At 51.5% G+C, this 27,689-nt stretch overlaps 1 protein-coding gene across 3 annotated transcripts in view; it reads left to right on the top strand.

Moving 5' to 3' along the window:
- The window catches only part of ACTN1 (actinin alpha 1), a 105,349-nt gene that overhangs the window by 52,067 nt on the left and 25,593 nt on the right, over positions 1–27,689 (top strand). For all 3 annotated transcript variants that reach the window (XM_047796600.1, XM_047796599.1, XM_047796602.1), the window contains exons 2-8: positions 6,839–6,953; positions 11,892–12,011; positions 18,453–18,539; positions 20,497–20,584; positions 21,106–21,184; positions 25,356–25,437; positions 26,870–26,955. In XM_047796600.1, coding sequence (XP_047652556.1) covers positions 6,839–6,953; positions 11,892–12,011; positions 18,453–18,539; positions 20,497–20,584; positions 21,106–21,184; positions 25,356–25,437; positions 26,870–26,955 — 657 coding nt within the window. The remainder of the gene's footprint in view (positions 1–6,838; positions 6,954–11,891; positions 12,012–18,452; positions 18,540–20,496; positions 20,585–21,105; positions 21,185–25,355; positions 25,438–26,869; positions 26,956–27,689) is intronic.

Here is a 27,689-nt window from a genome sequence, read left to right as displayed (position 1 = left end):
ACACTCTGAACAAAGAAGTAACCAACCCAAAAAATGGTCCTGAGGTTGAGAAACTGCTCAGACGTGGAAGTGTGTGACTCCTGGTCTAACCGAACTCTTCAAATATCTCTAAACCAACTTTTCGAGGGCTGCCTTAGGCTCTCGGAGATTGAGCATTAAAAAGGACCTATTTAGCTCAGCCCCCAGGGGATGCTTGATTGAATCCTCTCCAGATACCCTCACCAAGCACAGGCCTTTGGCGGGTAACGCTGTACATCCAGCCTATGGTCCCTTCTTTATTATATTGAAACCTGCGGCTCCTGTGCTTCATCCTGGTAATAGTAGCTCCCATTTATTGAGCCTTAGGGGTGGGTGATTGTGCTTAGGACTTGCCACGTGTCACTGTGTTGAGCCACACTGCCTTGGAGGCGTGTTCTATTATTATACCCATTTTAAAGATATGGAGATTGAGGGTTGAAGTGAAGTCACGTGCCCAAGGTTACTCAGGGGCAGAACTGGGATTAGATCCAGGTCAGTCTCGCTCTAGAGTCAGGTTCCACATCATTGCTTTTTGCCCAGGGCTGTACCCAGCACGTTATTCACCAATCCATGGGAGGGTCTTTCAGATATTGGGGACGATCCCTGAGTCCACTCTTCTCTTCTCTTGGTCGAAGAGCCCCAGGTACCGGAGTTCCCTCAAAGACATGTTTCTAATCTACTCACCATCTAGAATGATCTCCCACCTCTGGGCAGCTGCCTGCCTTCCCTGGGGCTCTGCTCTGCTCACCTCTCTCCCCCGCCCCTAGAAAGATGCCCATCCCATGCCAGCTCTACTAATGGTCTATCAACTCAAGACTCTGTGCTCATGTTAACCAGAGTCACAAGATGTATCCCACCTGTCTGGCTTTTTTGAATCTTGGCTTTGGTTCTGCTGTTCCCTTCCAGCTCCACGCCTGCAAATGCACCTGAAATCCACATTATCCTGGAGGAGCCGAAAGTGTGTGGGACTGGGAGTCAGGAGGCCGAGTTGTGAACATACCCTGCTGTGTGGCCTGGGAAAAGTCACTCACCCTCTCTGGTCCAAGTGTCCCCAGTTGTAAAGTGAGGGTTTGACTCGGATGATGCCGAGCATCTCTTCCAGCTTTTACGTTCTTGGATAAAATATGTTGCTCAGCATGAACTTGTAATAATTCTCTCTCATTATGTGGTAACAGTAATGATAGATAATTATGGAGCAGTGTTCCCAGCCTTCTTTTCAGTGTTTAAATGAATCGTCTCATTGAATTCTGCACCAGCCTCTTGCTGTTATTGCCCCATTTTATAGACAGGTGCCTTGAGGCAGAGCCATGTGAATCACTTGCCCAAGTACCACGTGGCTAGAAGCTGATGGGCCTGAGCTTTGCCTTGTCATCTTCAGAGTGATTGAATCCTTCCAGTCGCTTGGATTCTTGCTCCGTGAAGTGACCCCGAGCAAGTCCTGTGACCTTCCTGTGCTCAGCTTCACTCTTCCCACTATTCACGGTCAAGACTTGAATGCTGCTTGGTTTCAAAAGCTCAGCCCCTGACTCATGCTTATGGGGTAACTAGATCCCAGCTGGGCAGGATTGTTCAGACACCTCTCAGAATCTAAAATTTAGACAATAATGATGATGGTAGTGGCAACTTCTTGCATATTTAATATTTTGAATATATATTAATATATTATTATTAAGAGCATAAAATAACACTACTGATATGCTAATATTATCTTTTTTCCTTTTTTTGTTGTGAAATGCACTACACTTTTTTATTTAATCTTCATTGCAGTCCTGCCTGGTAGACGCAGTTGTTCCCATTTTACAGATGTGAAAACTGAGGCTCAGAGTCATATGCTAAGAGCCACTTGCCTTCTGAAGACATTTTAAAGGAAGTATAGGGACAGGATACTTACTAAAGATGTAATGGAAAGCTCGGAGAGGATTCTGTGTGAGAGCAGGACTGTGAGACCCAAAGAGAAGGTAGCCAAAGATGCTTCTCTCTCTCCATCAACTCCGTGGGTCTCAGTCCAGCTCAGGTGTCCTGTACTCCCCCATCTCCTGATGGAGCCTGGCCAGCCCCATATGCAACCTTGAACCACAACTGCAGGATAGTTACGCTCTTTGCCTCCTAAAATCCCCTTTATACCAGATGCAACGTGGGTCTGTACTTCAAGGTCAAGTGGGAAATTGAGCAGGAGTCCAGGTTCTCTGCCAGCACCGCCCTCTCTGTCCAGGGCCCTTGAGGCTGTGGGGAGAGGGGCTGTGAGAAGGGACCCAGCCCTCACCGTAGCTCTGGGAGCACTTCCAGCATGGTACCCGGGCCCTTTCCTGAGACTCGTCTGCATCCCTGAGCTCAGAGTGAGTCCACCGAAGGCCCCTAAGCTCCTCCTGTTTCCTTACTCTGGCTGTGAGCCAGAGCAGGGACGCCTGATGGAGCTCCCGGAGCAAGGGGAAGTCAGCTAGGGCAGGGCCTGGTTGGGGGTGAGGCAGTAAAATGGCCCCCTGCCCACTATCTAGGTGAGGCCGGACCATAACCCTATTGGCATAGCAGTGCCCACCCTGTGGTGTCCGGGCTGGAGGCCCTGGGGCCAGGCTCTCTAGCCATGGGCATCCCTTATGGCTGTTGGCTTTTCCTCCTGCTAAGGGGTGGGTGCTCCCTCTGTCATCCTGTGGGAGCTGGGGCGTCAAGGCCAGGGCCTCCCCGTGCTGGAGGAGGGGGTGTGGCTGTGAGGAGGGGGTGTGCGTGGAGGACCTCGCCTCTGGCCCTGCTCTCCCCTCCTTGGCCCCATCAGCCTCCTCTGCTGGGGACCCACCAGGCCACCATCAAAGTCACAGCCTCTCTCCCTGTAATGCATCAGCGCCTGGTCAAGGAGGGTCCTCAGACACAAGGTGTCATCTTGGGGACCCAGTGCAGCGCTTGTAGGGGTGGGAGGCAGGGAGGAGGTGCGGGTGGGAGCACAGAGGGCAGGGACCTCTGAGGCCCCTCTCCAGGAAGGTTCCAGGGCAGCTAGTTTTTCTCCTCCCTCTTACCATTTATTGAGCGCCTTCTAAGAGGCAGGTCCCCCTGAAACATTTTTTTAGTTAATGCCCTTGACTTCTGTGAAGTGCTCCTACTCTGCTACTTTATTGCTGAGGGACCTGAGGTTTAGGCAGGTGAGTCTGTGGCTCACACGGTGGTACAGAGTGGATCTAAGCACTGAACCGCATCTGGTTCCCCCCAAGTGCAGTACTTAATCACTGAGTTACCCCACCCTTTCCTCTATGGCCTGAGCTTCGAGCTGGGTGCTTCTTGCTTGGGGGAAGCTTCCTGCGGGCGAGGTGCTGGAGGCCCCCTTCATGGCAGTTACCTGTGGGGGCCGGGCTGGGCACTTGGGGGTTTTAGCTAAGTGCAGCCTCAGAGGCCCGGCTTTGGGGGGGGGGTGCAGCGGTGGGGGTGGGGGGGTGCGGATGGGGGGGCTGGAATCTGGGCAAACACAGGTGCTTTTCAGCCTCCGGGCCTTGGCGTCTCCAGGAAGTGGGGCTGGCTGCTTTCAACAGCACTTTTCCTCTTTGCAAAAGTGGTATCTTTTTTACACACCCGCGGCCTCTTCCTCCTTCCTCTCCGCCCCCCCCTCCGCCGCCCCCCAACGACTGGGTAGTAAACAGATTTCCCAGCTGGGGGTGCTGCCGATTCCCACCAGGCCCTGGGCCTTGTTGGACCTGAAACTATCCCTTTGAGCTGCTGGGGGGATCTACTTCCTTCCCTCCTGAGATGACCCCAGGCAGGGGCTGGGTGTGTGGGCCCAGGAGGGAGAAGAGAGCAAAGGCTGTGGAAATAACTGACGGTGGTAAATGCCCCACCCTGCCCCGCCCTGCCGTGAACTTAGAGTGTGATGACACCTGGGCAGAAGCGCCTATGTGGACAGAGAGCAGCTGCGAGAGAATAAGGAACCACAAACTATATTTATTTTAAAGATTTTTGAAATCCTTTAATATTTTTTGCATCAAGACATGTACAGCAGGAGTTTCCCTTGTGGCGCAGCAGAAACGAATCCGACTTGGAACCATGAGGTGGCGGGTTTGATCCCTGGCCTCGCTCAGTGGGTTAAGGATCCATCGTGGTGGTGAGCTGTGGTGTAGGTCACAGACGTGGCTCCAGTCTGGCATTGCTGGGGCTGTGGTGTAGGCAGGCCGGTGGCTACAGCTCCGATTAGACCCCTAGCCTGGGAACCTCCAAATGCCGCAGGTGGGGCCCTAAAAGGCAAAAAAGAAAAAAAAAAGTACAACCAAATGAAAAGAAAAACTAAGTAGTCCCTCAGCCCCTGCTAGGTTTGCAATCCAGCATCAGGGGATAGGGACCGCAGGAGATACTGAGTATTTCTTGCCCTGTTGCATCCCCTTTCCTCTGGGCTTCTTCTTACCTCCAGAGGGTCCCGAGAGGCGTGTTTGGCCCATCACCCCTCTGCCCTGATGCCGTTCAGGTGCGGTTGGATCTCCCAGGACCCTCCCACTTTGCATGGGTTCCTTACTTTGCTCCTTCACCCAGTTGTCTCAATTTTATTTTCTTTTTTATGGCCGCACCTGCGGCTCCTGGGCCAGGGGTCGAATTGGAGCTATAGCTGCAGCCTGTGCCACAGCCATGGCAATACCAGATCTGGATCTGGATTTGAGCCACATCTGTGATCTACACTTGCGACAATGCTGGATCCTTAATCCACTGAGCGAGGCCAGGGATCAAACCTGCATCCTCATGGAGACAGTGATGGATCCTTAACGGAAACTCCCATTTGTCTCATTTTTGCATCCACTAGAATGTCTGTTGCACAGAGCAAGGACTTGGGGTGTTTTGTTCACTGCCGTGCCCTGAGACTCTAGGCTGAGCATTGAGTCCAGGTGCGAAGCTGACCAGTGGCCCCCATGCGGGCAATGATGGGGTGGGTGCGAGGTGTGGTGTGCTCACGTATCACCCCCATGCGGTGGGTGGCTGTCAGGAAGGCTTTCTGGAGGAGGCAATGTCTTGGCCCGATCTGAGGAGATGAGTGTGAGTTAGCCAAGCATGACGTAAAGGACATTCCAGGCTGGGGAATTGGTACATGTCCCATCTGTGTGCCAGGCTTAGCAGAGCTTTGGGACCGCACACACCCCTCTCTTGTCTACCATGGGAGTGGGCTGGTCTACAGAGCGGAGATGTGGTGGCAGGGAGAGAGGCGTGCCCTATGTTGGGCAATTCCCAGTGAGACATGCTTTAAGGATGAGTCCCAGCATTGGGGGTGTCATGATGAGCCCCCCTTTCCCCACCTGTGTGGACTGATGTCTCCCCTTCTTGCTCACAGGCTCGTCGGCTCTTGCTTGTAAACCTCTGCAGCCATTTCTTTTCCCCAGTCACCACTGGTGTGGCTTTCCTCCCTTCCCTGCCCATTCACTGCCACTTCGCTTTGGAGTTCCCCAGGGCCAGGGGAAGTGGAGTGATGGGGTCATGCATCTGGTGACCTTTCTGGGGAGGAGCAGGAATATTTCCGGTGTGGTTACTGCTGGTATGATGAATAACACACTTCTCACCACTGCTGCTTTGCAGGGCAGGTGGGAAGAGAGAGCTGGCCAGCCCAGCTGTGGGGGACTGAACACGGGCTCTTGAGCCCCCATCTAGTTGAAAGCGCCCTTTGGTGCAGAGAAGTCTGGAGTTGCCAAGGAATGTCTTGGCTCTAAAGCAGGAGAGCCTGGCTCTCTGTTTGTGACAGCTGGAGAGAGACCCTTGCCCAAGTTTTGTTTGGATAGGCTCGTGAAATTGAAGCATACACATTTATTTGTCTTGTTTGTGGCATCCACCTGTTCCTCGTGTGAGCCAATAGGGGGTGCTCTTGACACAAGGCTGCTTGGTTGGTGGCCTGCCTGATCATCGCCCTCATACACATCAGAAAATTACAATGCTGGTGGTCTTGCATTTGATCTCCTTACCTTCTCCTCTGGAAATTCTTATTCATGCTTTTGCAGCTTAAGGTGCCTCCACCTTTCACCCCAAATATACATACATGCACTTTCTCCTTGTCCTGACTGTCCCCCTGAATGCTGTTCCCAACAAAACTGATTAATCCTCTCCCTTAGCTGGCTGCCAGATGGGCAAGGATTTTAAGGAGGTGTTTGCCCTAAGGGGTTCATGAGACTGAGTACTTTGCCTTTGGGCTACTCTGCCTTATGACTGATGCTCCAAACCAAGCCTTAAAATCTAAGAGGTAGGAATTCCCGTCGTGGCACTGCAGAAACGAATCCGACTAGGAACCATGAGGTTGCGGGTTCGACCCCCGGCCTCGCTCAGGGGATCAAGGATCTGGCGTGGCCGAGAGCTGTGATGTAGGCCAGTGGCTGTAGCCCCGATTCGACCCCTAGCCTGGGAACCTCCATATGCTGTGGGTATGGCTCTAAAAAGCGAAAAAAAAAAAAAATCTAAGATGTAAATTGTTAAGAATGAAATTGTGCCACTTCTAAGTGTGGGGGGTGTGATGTTTTTGGAAGAAGGTTGGGAGGGGAGACATTAAAGGCAGGTGTCCATCCAACTGGTGCCCACTCATGCCGCTGGCCCTGCATGGTGACTGCTTCGCTGTTGCCCTGTGATGAGGTGGAGGAGACTGTGCTGGGAGGTTTATGAGCTCCGCTGAGTGGGTTTCTCACCCTCTTTGGCACCATTAGAGGTCTTGACCAACAAGGATGACGGACTACCAGCCTGCCCAGTACCTTATATAGAACAATCAGGAAGATGACATGAGGCCGACAGGTCCTGGGGACCCACGGAGGCCTCTTGTGAGGGCCTCACAGACCATGTGGCTTGTGGGAGAGCCTGACCATTTGCTCGTCTTTCCTCTGCGCAGACATTCACAGCATGGTGCAACTCCCACCTCCGGAAGGCGGGCACGCAGATCGAGAACATCGAGGAGGACTTCCGGGACGGCCTGAAGCTCATGCTGCTGCTGGAGGTCATCTCAGGTGAGCTGGACCACTGGCCTTGGGAGAGCCAGGGCAGAGGTGAGGCCAGAGGGGCAGGGCCACCGTGGCCCAGGATCAGGCGCTGCCCACTGGGTTCTGCAACTTTGGAAATACTGCCCTGACACCTTGGCTCCTGCTCGGTTTTTGTTCATGGCTGGCTCTGGGGCTCTTGAAAAAAGTTGAGGGTGAGAGGTGTGAATTCAAACGGGGAGACGAGGCTTGGTCCTAGCTCTGCTGCCGACCATCTATGTGTTCTTGGACAAGTCACTGCATTTCTGCCTGCGCAATTTTCATTTGATAAAGGATTTGAAGGATGATCTCTCCTCCAAATGCTAGGATTCTGTGGTCAGCAAAGCAGCCATGACTGACCATCTCCAAACGCTGGCTCCACTGCTACCTGGCTGCCTGTATCTATCCCATGTGTCCAGATGTCTGGCACAATATCTCCTCTGGGATGCCTGTCCCCACTTTATTTCTTCTTTTTTTTTGTCTTTTTGCCATTTCTTGGGCCGCTCCTGCGGCATATGGAGGTTCCCGGGCTAGAGGTCGAATTGGAGCCATAGCCTCCGGTCTACACCAGAGCCACAGCAACCCGGGATCCAAGCCGCGTCTGCAGCTTATGCCACAGCTCACGGCCACGCCAGATCCTTAACCCACTGAGCGAGGCCAGGGATCGAACCCGCATCCTCATGGACCCTAGTTGGGTTCGTTAACCACTGCGCCATGAAGGGAACTCGTCAAGTGTTATTCATTCTTGTTTCCTTCTTCTGTTATCCTCTTACCTCTGCTCCTCCCGGTGTCAGTGTGGCCTCAGCTCTCACCTAGATGATGCCCAGAGGCTTTTGACTCCTCTCAGCTCCGCCCTTCCCACAGCCCTCCTTCACCCGCACCGCAGCCAGAGGGTCCATCCAATGGCCCAGATATGGTTGCGCTGTTCCCTGCTTGAAGCTGTTGCGTGCCTCCTTGGGACTTAGCGCTGGCATTCCCTAGCCTGGCCAGTAGGATCCTTCGTGAGCTGGCACCTGCTTTGATTTCAACTAACTATCCCCCAAAAGGTGCCAGACGTCAGACCCTCTGCCACGTGCATGCGGTCCTCCCCAGACAGTGTGCTCGGTTCTCTGTGCTTTTGAACAAGTTCTGATGGCCTCCCCCCACCCCAGTACTTCAAAATATTTCCATTGGGGGTGAAATCTTCATGTGGGAGGGGAGTGGGTTGTCTTTTTAGGGCCGCACCTGCAGCATATGGAGGTTCTCAGGCGAGGGGTCGAACCGGAGCTGTAGCTGCCGGCCTACACCACAGCCACAGCAACGCCAGATCCGAGCTGCGCCTGCAATTTATGCCATAGCTCACGACCACGCCCCATCCTTAACCTGCTGAGCGAGGCCACGGATCGAACCTGCGTCCTCATGGATACTAGTCGGATTTGTTTCCACTGAGCCATGATGGGAACTCCCCATTTTGATTATTTTTCACTGTACACAGAGGCATTGGGTACTTTCACATTGTACAGCCATCACCACCAGCCATCTCCAGACCTCTTCCTCATTCCATACCGAGACTCCATACTGTTAAATTCCAGGAGTTCCCGCTGCAGCTCAGTGGTTAACAAATTCGACTAGGAACCATGAGGTTGTGGGTTCGATCTCTGGCCTCGCTCAGTGGGTTAGGGATCCAGCGTTGCCATGAGCTGTGGTGTGGGTCGCAGATCCTGCGTTGCTGTGGCTCTGGCGTAGGCCGGCGTCTACAGCTCCGATTAGACCCCTAGCCTGGGAACCTCCCCACATGCTGTGGGAGCGGCCCTAGAGAAGACAAAAAGACAAAAAACAAAAAAAAATTAAAAAATGTAAAACAAACAAACTTCAACTCCCCGTTCCCCTCCCCCCGAGTCCCTGGCCATCAGCATTCTGTTTTCTGTCTCTGAATTTGTTGGTGCTAGGTTCCTTACATTCGTGGAATCATATAGTATTTGTCCTTTCGTTTCTTTTATTTTGAGCCATGGCATGCAGCAGCTTGATGTAGGCTCTCGTTTCCCAGACCAGGGATTAAAAAAACCCCGGCCGGTGAAAGTGCTGCGTCCTAACCATTAAACCCCCAGGGAGCGCCCACTATTTGTCTTTTTGTGTCTGGCTTAATTTCATTTAGCATCATGTCCTTGTGGTTCTCCGATGAAGTAGCATGTATCAGAGTTCCTTTTCTAAGATTGAATAATATTCTTTGGTATGTATACTCTTTTTTTTTTCTTTTTTCTTTTTTTCTTTTTAGGGCCGCACCTGAGGCATATGGAGGTTCCTAGGCTAGGGGTCCAATTGGAGCTGTAGCCACCGGCCTACACCACAACCATAGCAACATCAGCTCCTTAACCCACTGAGGGAGGCTAGGGATCAGACCCACAACCTTATGGTTCCTAGTCGGATTTGTTTCTGCTGCACTACAGTGGGAACTCCTGTATACTCCACTTTTTATTTATTTAGTCATCTGTCAATTAGCACTTGGGTTGTTTCTGCCTTTTGGCTGTTGTGAATAATGCTGCTGAGAACATGGGCGTATAGCTATCTGCTCAAGTCTATGCTTTCACTTCGCTTGGGTATGTACGCAGAAGTGGAATTGCTGCACCTAGGGTAATTCTATGTTTAATTTTTTTAGGAACTGCCATATGTTTTCTTCTAACTGTCTTTTAGAGTGTCCATCCCTAAGTCCTCCTCTGATTTTTCTGAGTTTAAACCAACCTGGCATTGTTCTTTTTTATTCTTCGAAACTCAGCTTAGGCACTTCCTCCAGGAAGGCTTCCCGGATCACCACTGCTGGCCTCCTGCTTTGAGTGACTGCCCTTTCTGGGCTCTTAGAACACCCCATGGATTCCTTTCCCACATGGCAGGATCATTTTTGGCTCCTGTGTTTTTCTCCCCACTGTACACTGAGCACCTTGGGGTAGGGATGGTCTCATCTGCGTCCTGAGGGCTTAGACTTGTACTTGGCACAGTGATGTTTAGCAAACACTAGAGTGGCCGAATGTCCAGCTGGGCCTTTCTGCATAACCACCAGGTGCTCCCTCCGAAAGGGCCAGCTTGTGCTCATCTGTGATGGAGTGCATCTCCTGCCTGGTGCGGGGGGAGATGGAGTCACAGAGATATTGCCTTTTCCTCCTTGAGCATCTCTGGAGATGGGTAGGAAGATGGGAGAAGGAAGGGGTGCTGCCTGCAGAGGTCCTCCCAGTGTGGTCCCTCGACCACCTGCACCAGAATCAGCAGGACCGCTTGACCACAGGCAGATTCCCAGACCACACCCCAGACCTCCTAACTCAGAAACTCAGGAGGCAGGGGAGGGGCCTAGACAGCTGCAATTAGCCAGGTTCTCTGGGTGGTTTTGTGCCGACTGAGTTTGAGAACCACTGTCCTTGCTGTCTCCACTGTCTTGGACAAGCCCAGTTCTAGCCAGTGCACGCGGCTGGCGGGCAGGCTGGTGGGCTCAGCCTTAGCAGGACCTAAGGGCTGAGGCTTTAGCAGGAACAGCCTTTCAGGGAGGATACATCACTACCTCCGTCTATTCCATCTCAAGGGAGCCGCTTTCTGAGTTCCCATCGTGGCTCAGTGGTTAACAGATCCGACTAGGAACCATGAGGTTGCAGGTTCAATCCCTGGCCTCACTCAGTGGGTTAAGGATCTGGCATTGACATGAGCTGTGGTGTAGGTCCAAGACACTGCTTGGATCTGGCGTTGCTGTGGCTGTGGTGTAGGCTGGCGGCTACAGCTCCGATTAGACCCCTAGCCTTGGACCCTTCATATGCCACAGGTGCGGCCCTAGAAAAGACAAAAAAAAAATTTAAAGAAATGAAGCCCCTTTGCATAGGAGGGCAGTAGGGCACCTTGCCAGAGAGAATGGGCAGTAGCTACATAATAAAAACCCAGCTGTGCTTTCCTGGGAGCTGCCAGGCCAAGTCACAGCTGTGGCAGGAAGTCTGTGCTCCAAAAGCTGGGGGGTGTCCCTGGGGAGTTGGGAGGTCCCCTAGAGAGGTGCTGTTCTGACAGGGTGGGAATGGCTGAGCATCAGGACCGCCCTGCCCCTCGAGATCTCTCAGCCTGACTGTTGATGTGCTTGGAAGCTGCTGGAGAAGAGTGGCTGGGCTGGGCCGGAGACCATGGCGGGTGCCAGGGTCCAGAGTTTCAGGCTCTAGGATGGTGGTTCTCAGCCTTTTGCGGGTCCCTGACCTCTGCAGGTAGTTTCAGGAGATCCTTGGACCTCACTGAGTTGTGCTCTTAACCCCTCCTTCCCGCGGCTTCTCACCCTAAAGGCTGAACATCAGATGCTCCCCCATGGAAGCTGGATGTGGGGGTGGGGGGATGGCTGGCGAGTGATGGGGACGGTTAGCTTGGAGCTGAGCCGAAGGTGATCCCCGGGAGGCGATAACCAGACGGAGCAGCAGTTCTCAAATGAGAGAGGGATGCTGTGGCAATGCCACCTCAACACACAGGGAACTCGTGCAAAACACTCTAGAGGAACTCACACTCCTTCCCAGGCCAGAGCAGTCTCGGCTAGGAGTCAGGGCCTTTGCATATGCTGTTCCTTCTGCCTGGATCACCATTCCCTGCCATCTGGGCCTGGCTGCCTCCCAGCCCTAAGCCTTCTCAGATCACCCTGTGACTGCCCGAGGGTATCTGCCTTCCTCTGCAGTTTGTTGTTAAGCCTCTCTTTTAAGCATTTATCGTCCTGGGTGTGTGTTCCTTGATGTGTATTGATTTGTGTGTTTCTGTGTTGAGGGTCTGTCCCTCCCCCGGACCCATAAGTACATGAGGTTAGCAAGCTGTTCTGTTCACCCCCCAGTCTTAGCCCGGATGCATGTTAGGGGCTTAACACAGACTGGGTGAGTAGCCGCAAGCGGTGTGGACCTGAGCCGTGAGAGGACAGCATCTCACTGCCCATGCCTCCCTCTCTGTGTTCAGGTGAACGCCTGGCCAAGCCGGAGAGAGGCAAGATGAGAGTGCACAAGATTTCCAACGTCAACAAGGCCTTGGACTTCATAGCCAGCAAGGGCGTCAAGCTGGTGTCCATAGGAGCCGAAGGTGAGTGAGTTTGCCTCCTGGCCGCCCGCCCCCAGAGCTAGATCTTCTGCATCCCCCTCTCCCCCCGCCCCCTTCTCTTGGCCTTTTGCAGCCTGACCCCTAGACCCACACCTCCCCGGGGGGGCATTCGGAAGTGGTGCTCCCTGTACCGACATCTGGTCAACTGGTGGCTCCTCCGTGTAGAGACACCACCCCAGCACTTCCCTTCTAGTCTCAGCGCTGTGGCAGCTCCCGTGCTGAGTCCTAGCGCCGTGGGGTCTGTGTGTGTGGAAGGTCACCTCCCTCTTCCGCGGGCCCGGCTGCGAGCAGAGTTGTGGGATCTGGGGAGAGCGTGCAGATGCTGGCTGGGTGGAGCCAGCACGGTGGCCGCCACGAGACCTTCTTCTTTTTTTTTTTGGTCTTTTTGTATTTTTTTCTAGGGTTGCTCCCATGGCATATGGAGGTTCCCAGGCTAGGGGTCGAATCAGAGCTGTAGCTACCAGCCTACGCCGGAGCCACAGCAACGTGGGATCCAAGCCGCGTCTGCCACCTACACCACAGCTCACAGCAATGCTGTATCCTCAACCCACTGAGCAAGGCCAGGGATCGAACCCGCAACCTCATGGTTCCTAGTCGGATTCGTTAACCTCTGCGTGAGACAGGAACTCCTTCAGGAACCTTCTTAACAGCACTCCTGCAGCTTCTTGACTCTTTGCCCCTAACTTAAAAGAATTGTTCATACACCTGAAACCAATACCACACTGTAAGTCAACTATCCTTCGACTGAAAAAAAAAAATTGTGTACAGCTCAGTCTAAACCATTCTTTGCATGTTCCTTCATAGTTAAAAGGAGGTACACAATTTCTTGTGTGCACTGTGTTGGTTCTGAAGGACTTGGGGAGAGTTGAGGTGATGAGAATAAACTGCCATAACCAATGAGTCCCCTCATGGCTCAGCGGATTAAGGAACTGGCTTTGTTGCGGCTCTGGTTACCGCTGTGGTGCAGGTTCAATCCCTGCCCAGGAAATTCCTTATGCCACAGGCATGGCAAAATGAACAAACAAACAAAAAAAACAACCCATCATCTGGTCCCATCAGTACTGTGTCCTGTGGATTCAGTGGTGCTAGAGGTCAAAAAGTGAGGCATACCTAGAGTCCATTCATTCATTCATTCATTGAAGATCTGACCCCGGTTGTGACTGTTGATCATTTGCCCTGTGGCAGGTACTGAGCCAGAGCCCTCTGTAGCGGTGACCTCATTTAATCCCTACCATAGCCCAAGAAGGTGGCTGTAATTATGAGCCTTATTTTGCAATAAGAAAGCAGATGCCTAATGAGATGAGCTTGTCCAGAGTCCCATCATCAGCAAGTGGCAAAGCCAGAATTCAAATCCAGGTCTGTGTGACTCCAGAGAAGGGCCCCCACAGGGTGGCCTTTCCTCGCAAAGTGGGGGTGGCTCTTGCTCCAGGAGGTTCGTAGGAGCAGATCTCTTCTCTGTTGATGGCTTTAAAGTCCTCCCTCCTCTTTTTTCTAGAAATTGAGGGATTCGATGTTGCTCTTTTTTTCCCTTTTTTTCCCCCTTTTTTTCAGGATGATTTTTTATTTTTTAAATTACTTCATGAGTTTGATTACATTTATAGTTGTACCACAGTCATCACAACCAAATTTTGTAGCATTTCCATCCCAAACCCTCAGTGCATTCCCCCACCTCCCCAACCTGTCTCATTAGGAAACCATAAGTTTTTCAAAGTCTGTGAGTCAGTATTGAACTGAGAAACTTGCACACTGGGGTTGACAGTTTATGGGGTCAAACCTGCTGACCTGGGTGTCTGTAAATACTGGAACATGGGCACATCCATTTGTTTATGTGTGATTGGCTGCTTTCCTGCTACACGCAGAATTACATAGTTGCGAAAGCGGCCATATGGCCTGCAAAGCTGAAAATATTTCCTATCAGGCCCTTTACAGGAAATGCCTGCTGACCTCTGCCTTATCAGGGACTTAGCTAGTACTCGAAGCCATCGTGGGTGGTTCCTGATGCGTCCCACCCCCTCAGCTGTGAGGCAAAGACCACATCCTTGTGGCCCCAGCATTCAGCAGCATAATGCACACAGTAGGCGCTCAATGAATGTTTGAAGGGCTTGCACACAGCATGGGACTTTGTGAGTGAGAAAACAGTCTCTGTTAATAAGAATAGTTTGTTCTCTTAGGGAAGAGTAAAGAGCTGGCAGAAAGTTTCAACCAACCAGGGATGGGAAGCCTAAGAAATTGCCCCTCAGGTGGTCAGGTGCAAGCTCAGATGCCCCCCAGAGCAGGGAAGTAGAGGATGTGTGAGGTGGGCCAGGGGTGAGCAGGAGGGAGGAGTGGGGACTGGGGAGAAGTTGGGAGAGCATGTCTTTCTAAGCGGGGCAGATCTAACCAGTCGCTGCTGTGTGGAAATGTACATCCGGCGTTGTTAGATTATCCACTGTTTTGTTTTTGGTTTTGTTTTTTTTGTCTTTTTGCTATTTCTTTGGGCCGCTCCCTCGGCATATGGAGGTTTCCAGGCTAGGGGTCGAATCGGAGCCATAGCCACCAGCCTACACCAGAGCCACAGCAACATGGGATCCGAGCCGCGTCTGCAACCTACACCACAGCTCACGGCAACGCCGGATCGTCAACCCACTGAGCAAGGGCAGGGACCGAACCCTCAACCTCATGGTTCCTAGTCGGATTCATTAACCACTGTGCCACGACGGGAACTCCTATCCACTGTTTTAAAAGCAGCCAGACTTCCCAGAATAGATATTTCAGAGGGATCCAATAATGTTGGACCTTTAAATATACTTTTTGTTCAGTTTAACTTGTTTAATAAATAACTTAAAAAAAAAAAAAAGCAGCCAGAAACCCAGATTTTTAGAAAGGAAAATTTAACAGCTACCTAAGTATATATATTTTAAGACTCTGAATACCAAAAGGGAGGAAGAAAGAAGAAGATGGGCGAGAATAGCACTAGCCGACTTCCAGATATGTGCCTGGCCGGACAGGCTGCTCTCACGGGCTTGGAGGAGGGGTATCACCAGCCACATTTCACAGCCAAGGAAACTGAGGCTCAGAGAAGCTGCTGGAAGGGAAGTGTGTAGTATGGTGAGCACAGACTCTGGGCCTGACTGCTTCCTTATGGCAGAGCCTGGATTCAGTCCCAGGGGCTTGGGCCCTGGAGCTGAGGTCTAACCCTCTTCCCACCGATCGCTCCAAGCCATCGCTGCCCTCTCTGCAGGGGCCCGGGACAGAACTTTCACATCAGATTGGCTGCAGAGGAGCAAAGACAGACATAGACGTAAACTCTGCCACCACCTGTCATCTTCCAGGAAGTCACCTCACCTCCCTGGCCACGGTTTTCTAGTTCCTTTCACAGGGGCCTTACTTCTCAAAAGATTTTCTAGTGCCTCCTTTTTAAAAATTTTTCTTTTTCCTTTCCTGGCCACCCCCGGCGTATGGAGTTCCCCGGCCAGGGATTGGATCCGAGCTGTAGTTGTGACCTGAGCCATGGCTGCTGGATCCTTAACCCACTGTGCCGGGCCAGGGATCGAACCTGCATCCCAGCACTCTCAAGATGCCACTGATCCCGTTGCACCACAGCGGGAACTCCTAAAGCCTCCTTTGAAATGAGACATTCCCTACCTTCTTGCTGTCTTTAAGCCGAGCTTCCCTCTTTGAAATCCTCTCTCCTGTCTCAAGCCAAGCACCAAGATGCTAGGATGACCGCTCTGCTGAGCCAGGAAACTGGACCAGGCCCCGAATGGGTTTTGTTGATTTTAATGGAAGGGAGTTTACGGACATGGACTGTGAAAGACAGTGGAGTGGATCACCTGGAACGAGCCCTCCTGGAATTGGGGTCGGGGGAGACGTTGCCAGTCATCCTGGCTGGGGTCCCAGGGGGACCAAGCCTGGCCTGGGTGAAAGACCCCAGACCTTTGAAGGACTACCACATGTGGCAAGGACTTGACTCTGGCAGAATCAGGCCTGAAAGGGAGACCGATGGGCAGGCTGACTGTGGATGAGACACGCAGCTTAGGGAGGAGAATGGGTTCCCCGTCCCAGCAGGTGTTAAATGGAGGCTGGCAGCAAGGAGTGGATACACTGCGGGGAGGGCTTAGAATAGACCTCTAAGATTTCTCGTGTGATATTTGATTCTGGAAGGTCAAATGAGATTGATGAAGTCGGGGCTTGACCTGGGTGAGGGGTTGGGATTTAACTGGAAGAGAGTGCATGAGAAGGATTTTTCACTTTAAAATCTGGGGGGCAGGAGTTCCTGTTGTGGCTCAGGGGTTAACGAATCCGACTAGGAACTATGAGGTTGCGGGTTCGATCCCTGGCCTTGCTCAGTGGATTAAGGATCCAGCGTTGTTGCGAGCTGTGGTGTAGGCGGCAGATGTGGCTCGGATCTCACGTTGCTGTGGCTGTGGTGCAGGCCAGCAGCTACAGCTCTGATTCATCCCCTAGCCTCAGAACCTCCATATGCTGCAAGGGTGGCCCTAAAAAGCAAAAAAAAAAAAAAAAAAAAAAAAAGAAAGAAAGAAAGAAAGAAAGAAAGAAAGAAAATCATTATAGTTGATTTACAGTGTTCTGTCCGTTTCTGCTGAGGAACTGATTCTTGACTGACCGCACTTCCCCCCAGCATGCTCTGCAAAGTGCAGGCTGGCCGTTGTAGTTGAGGAGCAGGGTCACAAGCTGTTCCAGCTCCCTGTCTCTCTAACCCAGGTCCTCTCCAGCCTGGGTCATTGCCCTGCTGAGGCCCAGGGTTCTGGGAGGGGCATTTAAACCCCCCACGTAGCAGGAAGAGTTACATCCTGTCCCAGGTCAAAGTGGACCCTGTGCTTCCTTTGCTCAGCACCCTGATGCAAGCGGGGCAGAGGTTCCCACCCCCGCAGAAGCAGCTGTGGCCAGACTTCATTGCCCAGGGCCTGTCTCTTGTGAGTCCTTCAGCGACAGGCCACTTTGCCCTCTCTTTTGAGGACGGGGATGGAATCTTAGCATTCATTTCCTCAGTGGAATCCACTCTTGCTTAGGGGGTGTGTGGGAAGCAAACCCTAGTGGACGTGGGCTCAGGGAATCAGGAACCTCTGGAAGCTGCCCCTTCTCCTGGTTTTGTTGGGTGTCCCCTAAAACTAGTATTGGAGGTAGGAAGCAAAAAAAATAAGCAAGAGCACCTCACCGTGGGGCCAGGGGACTGTCTCCTGTCTGGAAGCAGGTGAAGATGTAAAAACCAGCATTCGATGGTCAGCACTTAGCCCCCAAGACCCCACAAATGACTCTGTATCTTAGGTGCCTTAAAAACCAGTTTATTGATCTTTGTCATCCCTGCTTCCCTGATTTATTTACAGTGTTGTGCCAATTTCTGCTGTGCAGCAAAGTGACCCAGTCATACATGGATATAATTCCCTTATCTTCCATCCTGGTCTGTCCCAAGAGGCTGGATATAGTTCCCGGTGCTATACAGCAGGACCTCATTGCTTGTCCATTCTAAATGTCATAGTTTGCATCTGCTAACCCCAAACTCCAGGTTCATCCCACTCCCTCCCCCGATCCCCTTGGCATTTAAAAAAAAGTCTAAAAAGTGCTGCTTAGATTGAATTTAGTGGGCTATCTCTTAGTTGTGATCTTGAAGCTCTTCTTTGTTTTTGGTTTTTTTCTGTTTTGTTTTGTTTTATAAGGCTCTGGCTCAGCTTTATCCTTTCATCTCTTTAATTCCTTTTACAGAAAAGTGCTTTTTCGTTTGCAAAGAGTTTTGCATACATTATCTCATTGGACCTTACATAGAGCAAGCGACCCCACTTTATAAGTCCACCCCAATTTATAAATGAGGACGCTAAGGCTTAGAGAAGCCAGGTGACTTACTTAGGAGGGAACAGTAAGTCGTGGCACTCAGAAACCAGTCGATAAATGGAAAGAAGTCGAGTGTTGAAGCTGTTCTTTGAATAATAGTAATTCAAGAAGCCCAACTAATGGCACCATAAGGATGAGTTGTGAATTAGTGGCTCCTTCCAGATGGTAGTGTACAAATCTTTTTCTGTGTGTTGCCTGCCCTGGCTTTCCAGGTGCGGTTGACTGTTTTGAAAGCTGCATTTGTGCAGAGGTGTCTGGACATTTGTGATGGTGTAGAAATCCTCTCCCTCTTCTCCGTTAGGCTGAGGGGCACCACCAGGGTTTAAGACACCCCCTTCTCTGTTGCCTTTCCTGTTGCATCCAGTTGAAGTGACCACACTCTCCTAGTGCCCCCAAGACACCCCCAAGTAGTCTTCCCTCCTGGCACCAGTGCATATGATGGCACCAGTTTTTAGACGTCCCTGTAGAGGAGGGGAGTGTGTGATCGTTGATTTCCTATGTGGTGCATGGAGTGACCTTGGGTGTTGGAGTGATGTTGGGTGTTCAGGGAATTTCTGAGACCCATCCTGATGTGTCCTGCTGCTGTTGCCATAGAAATCGTGGATGGGAACGTGAAAATGACCCTGGGCATGATCTGGACCATCATCCTCCGCTTTGCCATCCAGGACATCTCCGTGGAAGGTAGGTCTTCTGCTCTGTTCTTTGCCTCTCCTGAGCTCTCACCGTCACGTCTTCCCCCCGGACCCCGGGGCAACAGGGCCCCTTGGTCACGGGCCACAGCCTGAGCTGCTTTCCCATTGCTGGCCTCTGTCCTCTCTCTTAGTCTCTCCTAGTCTACAGAGGAGTAAGAACTGTTTGGGGTGCTGGTCCCAGGTGTGTTGGTCCCAGGGAAACCCCTCACTGTAAGGAGGCTGAAGGTTGTTGTGGGGAAACACCCCAGCTGGCTTTTAGGTTGTTAAATTTGAAAGAGTAGAGGGATTGATGGGAGAGCAAGCTGACCCCTGGTCCTCCCCTTTGCTCCCACAGCACCCTCTGGTGGCCACTTTGCAGATCTGCAAGGGACCACCAACATTTGGGGCAGTGATCTCTCTAAACTTTTTTTTTTTTAATGATTTTTATTTTTTTCCATTAGAGCTGGTTTACAGTGTTCTCTCAGTTTTCTACTGTACAGCAACACATACATGTATAAATTCTTTTTCTCACATTACTTCCATCATGCTCCATCGTAAGTGACTAGATATGGTTCTCAGTGCTAGACACAAGATCTCGTTGCTGTCTAAACTTTTGATTTCACACTCCAGCAGTTTTGAGCTTTAGCTCAGACTATGTGTTTATTTTGTAATAAATTATAGTCACGTATTGCAATGCATGGTATAAAATACACATACCAAAACAAATTTTTAAAAGATGAGATGGAGGTATTTTTAAAACATTTTTGTTGATTTTAATGGCCTGGAAATCAAATCCTAAAAAGATCTTTCCTCAGAATAATTTTTAATGAGAACAGTGGATTAGATTGCTTTGCTGTGGAACTTTTGGTTTGATGCTTGGTGATATAGTGACTTGAAGGTCTAAGTTTGGTTTATAGATACCTGGTATTTAGGGCTGAAGTGGTAAAAAGATACCCACAGTTGTCACATAGGGCATGGTTCATGTTAGTGATAATAGATAAAAATCTGTTTTTCAAATAACTTTCTTGATGGGTTTATTCTTTGGAGTAGACTTCTTGTCAACTCTGATTAAGCTATTACGGTTTTAATATTGTAACTGACAAAGAGCTTGAACTAAGAGCAGAAGAATTAGCTTTGCTGATTTTTTAAAAATAGTCTTCCTGTGCTTGAATGATTAAATTATCTTCTCAGGAATTGTTTAACATCATTTTTAAAGTCCATGTTGTGAATTGAAAGTAAATGAGATTATCTACAAACCCACTTCACTGGGTACCATAACCTGCAATTGACAGACATGAACACATGGGGGCGGTGTGGTTTGAAGCCCTCCTGCTCTGGGAGCTATTGGAGTCCCCTCAGATACCCACCTGCCTTACCTTACAGACCCATGTCTGCTTTATACACACAGCAACATGTGTCATGTTGATCCATGCATTCTATATAAAGACACCTTATTTTTTTTAGATGAACACTAAATTCTACTATGGGTCCCAATGCTTTCTTCTTACATGGCTATGTGCATTTCACAAAGGCCCCTTTGCCCCTACCTGAAGATTCCTGGATTTTAAATTTCACAGACCAATCAAACCTTCCTCCTCAGAGTGGCCACCTGACATCAGTTGCTGATATATTTTGTATTGTTGCCATTTCTTTGAATAAAAAGGAGTGAAGAGGAGATATTTTGGAAGTTTGAAAGACCATTTTCTCAGTATTTAAATGTATAACATAGCCAGTTCCGAAATGCTTCCCAGCTTATTCTGTGTTTCTCAAATAACTTCTCAAACTTCGTCAAGGAGATAGACTGGATAGCTTGGTAGCAGCTGGGTTGAAACCTAGGGGTCTTTGTGTGGACCCTCTGGGACAAAGCAGAGACCTTGTGGTCACAGTGGGGCCTCCCATGAGGCCACACCCCTCCTTCCACCGGGCCCGCCCACTGATCCCTCTGCCCATCGTCCCCTTCCCCACAGAGACTTCGGCCAAGGAAGGACTGCTCTTGTGGTGTCAGAGAAAGACAGCCCCTTACAAGAATGTCAATATCCAGAACTTCCACATAAGGTGAGTGGCTGGGGACGGAGGGGCTCCCATAGGACCTGGGCTGCTTCCCCTAAGGACCCCCGGCCACCTTGGGTGGGTTAGTCTCAGCTCTAGAACAGAACAGAGGGCCCTGGGGAAGAAGTCACTTTTCTGGGAAGGGAGCGTCCCTGACCCTGACCCTTTGCCGCCCCCTCCCTCCTGGTGAGGAGCACCCCCCCCCCGGCTACTTCCTGATTCCTCTTTGCATGATGCTCTTGGGGCTCCTCTAGGAGAGTGTCCCAGAAGTTGCAGCTTGGGGCTCCGGAGCAGGGCAGACGAGGGCCATAGACCTCGGTGGGGCATAGGGTTGGATGTGGCAGGTGTCTCAGCCCCACAGAGACTCAGCTCAGGGCGTCCCACCCTGTCTTCTCCCAACTCCTGCTCCAAAGGCTGATGTCTGCATGTCTGGAAAAAAGGGAGATGCCTGCTTAGTGCTTTGCCCCTTGTGTTCGGCCCCTGCTCACCAGCCTGCCTCCCTCTCTCTCTCCCCCCCCCACCGGCAGCTGGAAGGACGGCCTGGGCTTCTGTGCCTTGATCCACCGACACCGGCCCGAGCTGATTGACTATGGGAAGCTGCGGAAGGTTCGTGTGCTCCCCTGACACGCCATCGCTGTCCCCTCCCCCGGCAGCCCCCACCTGGCTGGTCCCCCTTGGGGGAGGGGTGGGAGGCCAGGACTGGGCCCCCTGTTCTGAGAGCCCACGGCCCGGTGTGAGCGGCGTCGGTCTCAGACTAGCTGGGGAGACAGCCGGTTTAGAAGTACGAGAAAAACACCTCTTCCATGAGGGCTGCTTCAGGATGTGTGCGTGTAGCATGTATGCACTTGCTGATGGGCCCAACCTGCCAGGAAAAACATCAGAACCACCATAGCAGTTTTGTGAGAGTGATGGGATGCGAAATGGCATTTCCGCCTTCTGTTTTCCTGGCTTGCGCAAGGTGCATGTATTACTTTCATAATTTAAGATATTGCGTATCCCTAGAGGCGTCTGTCCCAGCCTTGCCCGGGGCTTGCTGTGCTGTCCCGGGCAGGTTCCCACCATGGATTGGCTCCCTTCTTGTTGAAGTTTGCCTGGGAGATTCTGTTGCTTCTTGATTTCATTTATGCATTTGGCGTGAAGCTGCTGGGGGATTTTCTTGAGCGTGTGTGTGGAGGGCCAGGCCGGGGTGGGAGCTGTGTGTCTGTAGCCTCCTTGTGGTTCTTAGTGTCTAGACTGGTTAGAGGACACTGGTCTGACCTTGAAGAGGCCTGTCCAAGACCCCCCGACTGTACTCACCTCTCCTCCCTCTCAGCCCATCCTGGCACCAAGAGGTCTCATGGTGCAGGCATCCTGGGAGGGGCCCCCAGTAGATGGCCTGGAGCTCAGGTTGGAATGTCACCAACATTGGTGCTTGAATCTCTCGGCAAAGGGCTTCTCCAAGTGACTGAAAAGGAAGTGTTTGTCTCCTTGACCTTGACTCTTGAGAGTTCAGTGAGGTCCCCCACCTTGCCTGTGCCAACAGGGAAGGCTTCGGCTGCTTCCTGGTGGCCAGGCGAGGCTTGCTGCTGCCCGTGCTGGAGCTGTTCTGCGGCATCAGACCCCCCATTTCGGGGTGTGGGGGAGCGAGCTGCCGAAAAAGGTCTGCGAGAAAGCAAACAAGCAGAAACTCTAAACTGGACCTGAAGCCTGAGGCTGGGCCTCTGCCCACCTGGAAGGGCTCACCTGCCGTTGGAGGCTATTGCCTGGCTCTGTGTGTGACTGTGTCCAGGTGTATGTGGATGGGGTCCTTGTCCTCTAACTCAGACACTTTGCAAAGAAAGAAAAATCAATTTGAGAGTCCCACTGACCTGCCTGAAAGCCGCGGGGCTAAACCAAACAGGGCCAAGCCGAGAATCCTAGAGGTGGAGACTTTTTAAAAGGTATCATCATGCAGCCCCCCTGCTGTTTGGCTGATGCACTTTGGTAACAGGTGTGCATGTGTCTGTGCCCCTGCGTGGGCGTGCTGGAATGGCAGCAGCCCGTTAGTGCACACCTATTCCCCACCCCTGTGTAAAGCGGGGTCCATGCTGACTGTGGCTCTTCAGTCTCTTCACACACACACACACACACACACACACACACACACACTCTACAGACTCCAGGGGTCTATGTCTGATCCCTGGCCCACTCTCTCCCCACCCACTGTCCCTCTCTGTGTCTTTTCATTTCTCCCCATGTCTCTGTATCTGTCTCCCCTTCTCTTTAATTCAGTAGCAACAGTAAAATCCAGCGCAAATCCTAGCACAGACCTGTTCCCACTGAACTCTGGATTCGTTCCAGAAAGCGCAGAGGTTCCCAGAGCCTCTGGTGCTTGGGAACAGGGGAGAGACAAGGGCTCACACCGGGAAGCATTTCCTTCTGGCACCCACTAGAGGTGGGCATGGGGGCCTGGTGGCCTGGTGGTCCCTGGGGATCGAGTGGGACAGGCCGTGTGCACCTGGGGCCTGAGGTCACCAGCCTAAGGCTCTGGCAGGAAATGACCTCTGCAGCTTGGCAGTGGTTTTCATCATTCTGGAAGCTGTCAGAGACTTTCTCAGAAGGACTCCACCTCCTCTATTTTAAGCAGTTTCATCTTTTTTTTTTTGTCTTTTTTGTCTTTGTTGTTGTTGTTGTTGTTGCTATTTCTTGGGCCGCTCCCTCGGCATATGGAGCTAGGGGTTGAATCGGAGCTGTAGCCACCGGCCTACGCCAGAGCCACAGCAACTCGGGATCCGAGCCGCATCTGCAACCTGCACCACAGCTCACGGCAACGCCGGATCGTTAACCCACTGAGCAAGGGCAGGGACCGAACCCGCAACCTCATGGTTCCTAGTCGGATTCGTTAACCACTGCGCCACGATGAGAACTCCTAAGCAGTTTCATCTTGAAGGTGTCTCAAGGGAATGTATTTATCTTTTTTTTTTTTTGCTTTTTAGGGCTGCACCTGCGGCATACGGAGGTTCCCAGGCTCGGGGTCGAATTGGAGCTGTGGCCGCTGGCCTATGCCACAGCCACAGCAACACCAGATCCTTAACCCACTCAGCAAGGCCAGGCATCGAACCCGTGTCCTCCTGGTTACTAGTCGGGTTCATTACCACTGAGCCACAAAAGGAACTTCCATTTACCCTTTTGTACTCTGTGATTCTCATCTTAGCAAATGGGGAAACTGAGTTCTCAGCTGACCAAACCGGTTCGCTTTAGGTTCGTCTGGGGAACCAGGAAGAGAGTGGGAGACCCAGCAAGCGACTTCCTTGCTAAGCTGTGGGGTTTTTTTCCATATGAAAATTTTTTTTTAATTCGGTAAAATACACATAATATAGAATGTACCCCTTAAACCACTTTAAAGCATATAGGTCAGTGGCCTTAATTATATTCACATTGGTGTGCAACCATCACCACCGCCCATCGCTCTCCAGAACGCTCCATTCCTACAGAACTGAAACTCTGAACCCCTCAAACCATCCCTCTCCGTTCCCCACCCCCACCCCCGAGCCGGTTCCTGGCAACTGCCGTTCTTCCTTGCTGCCTCTGAATTTGACCACTGGGGTGGGTCCCTATATAAGCAAATCATGGAGTATTTGCCCCCATGAGTCTGGCTTATTTCACTTAGCATAATGTTTTCAGGGTTCATCTTTGTTGCAGCATGTGTCAGGATCTCTTTTCCTTCACAGCAGAATAGTGTTCCACACATCTGCCCGTCTGTCAGTGGGCATTTGGGTTGCTTCCAGCTTTTGGCTCTTGTGTCCAGTGCTGCCGTGAACATGGGCGTACAGATGATTCGAGCCCCTGCGTTCAGGGCTTTGGGATAGGTAGCCCAGAAGTGGGATTGCTGAGGCATTCCAGTCGTTCTGGGCTGAACATTTTGAGGAAGCTCCATCCTGTGTCCCACGGTGGCTGCACCATCTCACGATCCCACCGATCGTGCCCAAGGCCCCGTTTCCCCTCCTCCTCATCGGTCCCCAAGAAGTTTTCTCGAGAAGATAGCAGAAGCCAGAGCATAGTCAGACGCCTGGTGCTATGTGAAGGAACCCCTGAATTTCATGGAATGTGACCCCAGAGGGGCTTGAGAGCCTTCTGGTCCAACTCTTGAGTCATGGGTGGGGAGACTGAGTTAGGTTACTGACCAATCCACCGGCTGATGGCAGAGCCGACACCATGTTGGCTCCCAGTTGCCCTGTTCTGAGCTCACATTTCTTTTCTTTTTTTTTTAATTATGTATTTTAAAATTTATTCTTTTTTTTTAAATAAGGATTTTTATTTTTTTCATTAGAGCTGGTTTACAGTGTTCTGTCAATTTTCTACCGTCCAGCAAGGCGACCCATTACGCATACATATATACATTCTTTTTTCTCGCATTATCATGCCCCATCACAAGGGACTAGTTATCATTCCCAATGCTATGCAGCAGGATCTCCTTGCCTTTTTTTTTTTTTTTTTAAATTCTGTATTTTAAAATTTTTAGCTCACATTTCTTAACACGTCTTTCGTGGGCTGCAGGCCAGTATTCGTCACCATTTCTCTGACACAGAAACTGAGGCTTGAGGAGGAACGATGGCATTTAAAACCCCCAGCTAGCAAGCCCTGGCCCTGAGGCCAGCCTTGTACACCGCGAGCTGGCCACGGAAGACTGAGACGGGGCGGGGCTGCAGCCGCGCACATGTGTCCCCCTCCCCGCACCTTGGCGATCATCCAGATGAGGGTAGGCAGAGACTTCCTGTGCCTCTCACCTGCCTTCTTCTTCCTCTTCTTCTCCCCCTAGGATGACCCACTGACAAATCTGAACACGGCCTTCGATGTGGCAGAGAAGTACCTGGACATCCCGAAGATGCTGGATGCGGAAGGTGAAAGGCGATTGCCTTCTGGATGCTCTTCCTGCCGGCATCCTGAGGGGTGGGGTGCTGGCTTCTGGGGAACCTGGGGGTCATGTGCTGCCCAGGGATCCCACAGCCAGATTCCCTGAGGTTTGGAGGGAGAGGTGGTAGCGGGTGGTACCTGCCCGAGGTTGGTCCTCCTCTTGGCCCTGGAGGAGGGTGGTGGGTGCTGGGGTGGAACGTGGTGCTCCTTTGTTGTTATAGGGGAGGGAGAAAAGTTTATTAACACGTGTGTTGTAGCCTGTGTACACACATGGGAGTTTGCAGTGATAAGGAACTTGAAAGGGTGATTTGAGTTGGGCTCTCTCTCCTACCTGACATCACAGGGCACTCGGGAGAAAGCAAATGACTTTTAAGAAAGATGAGTGACTTCTCCCTTAGGAGACTAGATGGGAGGGATGACAGTTTGTGACAAGGTCTGTCAGGGCGTGGGGCTCTTTTCAAACATGTGCAAGAGCAGAGAGAATAATATAATGAACTTCCGTATATCTGCCATCTAGATATACCAGTTTGGGGGATTTTGTCACACTTTCTTCTTTTTTTCTTTTTCTTTTCTTCTCTTTTCTTTTTTCTCTTCCCTTTTCTTCTCTTCTCCTCTTTCTTTTCTTTGCCCTCCCTTCCTTTCCTTTTATTTTCTTTTTGAAATACTTTAAAGCAAATCCCAGGCATCACTGCCACCTACTTCAGAATACATGCCTTAGAAATAGGACTATTTTGGCGTTCCTGCTGTGGTGCATTGGGGTTGGCAGCATCTCTGCAACGCCAGGACACAGGTTCAATCCCCAGCCCAGCACGGTGGATTAAAGGATCCAGTGTTGCCACAGCTGCGGCTCCGGTGGCAACTGTGGCTCAGATCTGGTCCTTGGCTCAAGAACTCCATGTGCCTCAGGCAGCCGAAAAAGGGGCGGGGGGGACAGGAGTATTTTCCTCTACAATCATAAAACGATTTTTACACCTAGCAAATTGACAGTGATTCTTTGTTACATCTGCAGCCCAATTCAGAATCAAATTTCCCTGTTATTTCTCTTTCGTTGATTTGTTTTGATGAAGATGCAAACACACTCTGCCTGTGGCATTTCGTTGTTATAGTTCTTCTGTCTTTTCTAACCTGTAGCACTTCTCTCCTCCCTCTGACCCTTTTCATTCCTAGCATTGAACTTGTAGAAACCAGGCCAGCCATCCCACGGAGAGACAAACTCTGGTTTGTCTGTCTGCTGTACCAGTTCACTCATTCCTCCTCCTCTCCTAGTCCTGTAAGTGGAAGTTGGTGCCAGATGCTGCTGATATTCAGGCTCAGCATCTTGGCAGGAAGATTTGGTGGTTCTGAGAGCTGCTTTCCGCATCACATCAGGCCGTGTATCATGGTCACCAGCTGGCTTTAACTCCAGATTTTTCTTGACAGACATCGTCGGAACTGCCCGTCCGGATGAGAAAGCCATCATGACTTACGTATCCAGCTTCTACCACGCCTTCTCTGGAGCCCAGAAGGTACCCGGGGCTCCCTGCTCCTTCCTTGCCCGGCACACCTCATGCCAGACCCTAATCCATGCCCTCCCACCCCTCCTCCCCCTGCCTCGCCTCGGCGACAGGGTCTGATGGTCTGTCCCTTCGGTAGCGTCTGCCCCCGGTGCCAACGTGGCGTGTTGTCCTGAATTGGCTCCTCTCCTACCTGCCCCCTCTGCTTTCTCTCATCTTCCTCTACTGTCTCTGAGAACACTGGGCAAGAGCTTATCTTCTGGGACCCCGACAGCGGGCTTCAGCAGGAAGGGCTGCACAGGTGAAGTCAGCCAGGGGTGGTTCTGGAAGCCTGGAAGGCAACCGTGGCAGCGGCCCCCTGCGCCCACCTCTGTGGAAGTGGCAGGGCCTCCCCTAGGGAGGCTGATCTGAGGAGGCATGGCCTGTTCTGCAAAGGCATCACGAAGCCCTCACCTTTCTCCCTCGCACAGGCGCCATTTAGCATCTCTGTCCACAGCCCCTTGAGGCCTTGGTGCCTTCTGTATCTTGCCCAGGACCCCCCACATGGGGTCTGTCTGCCCCATTCCTTGGAAGGAGGAAGGGCATGGGTCAAGTGTCCTGGCCCAGTTTTGCCTGAGGTCCAGCTGTGTAGGTTCTGCACTATGCGAAGGCAGCATTCGCACTGCAGACGATGCGGATTGGAGTTGTTTTCATCAGCAGGCTTAGCTCAGGCGGCAGACACCCCGCCCCTGGGTCCCCCGCAGAGG

Source organism: Phacochoerus africanus, chromosome 9 (assembly GCF_016906955.1).
Source record: "Phacochoerus africanus isolate WHEZ1 chromosome 9, ROS_Pafr_v1, whole genome shotgun sequence".
Classification (NCBI taxonomy): Eukaryota; Metazoa; Chordata; class Mammalia; order Artiodactyla; family Suidae; genus Phacochoerus; species Phacochoerus africanus.
This window is presented reverse-complemented; position numbering and strand designations above follow the sequence as displayed.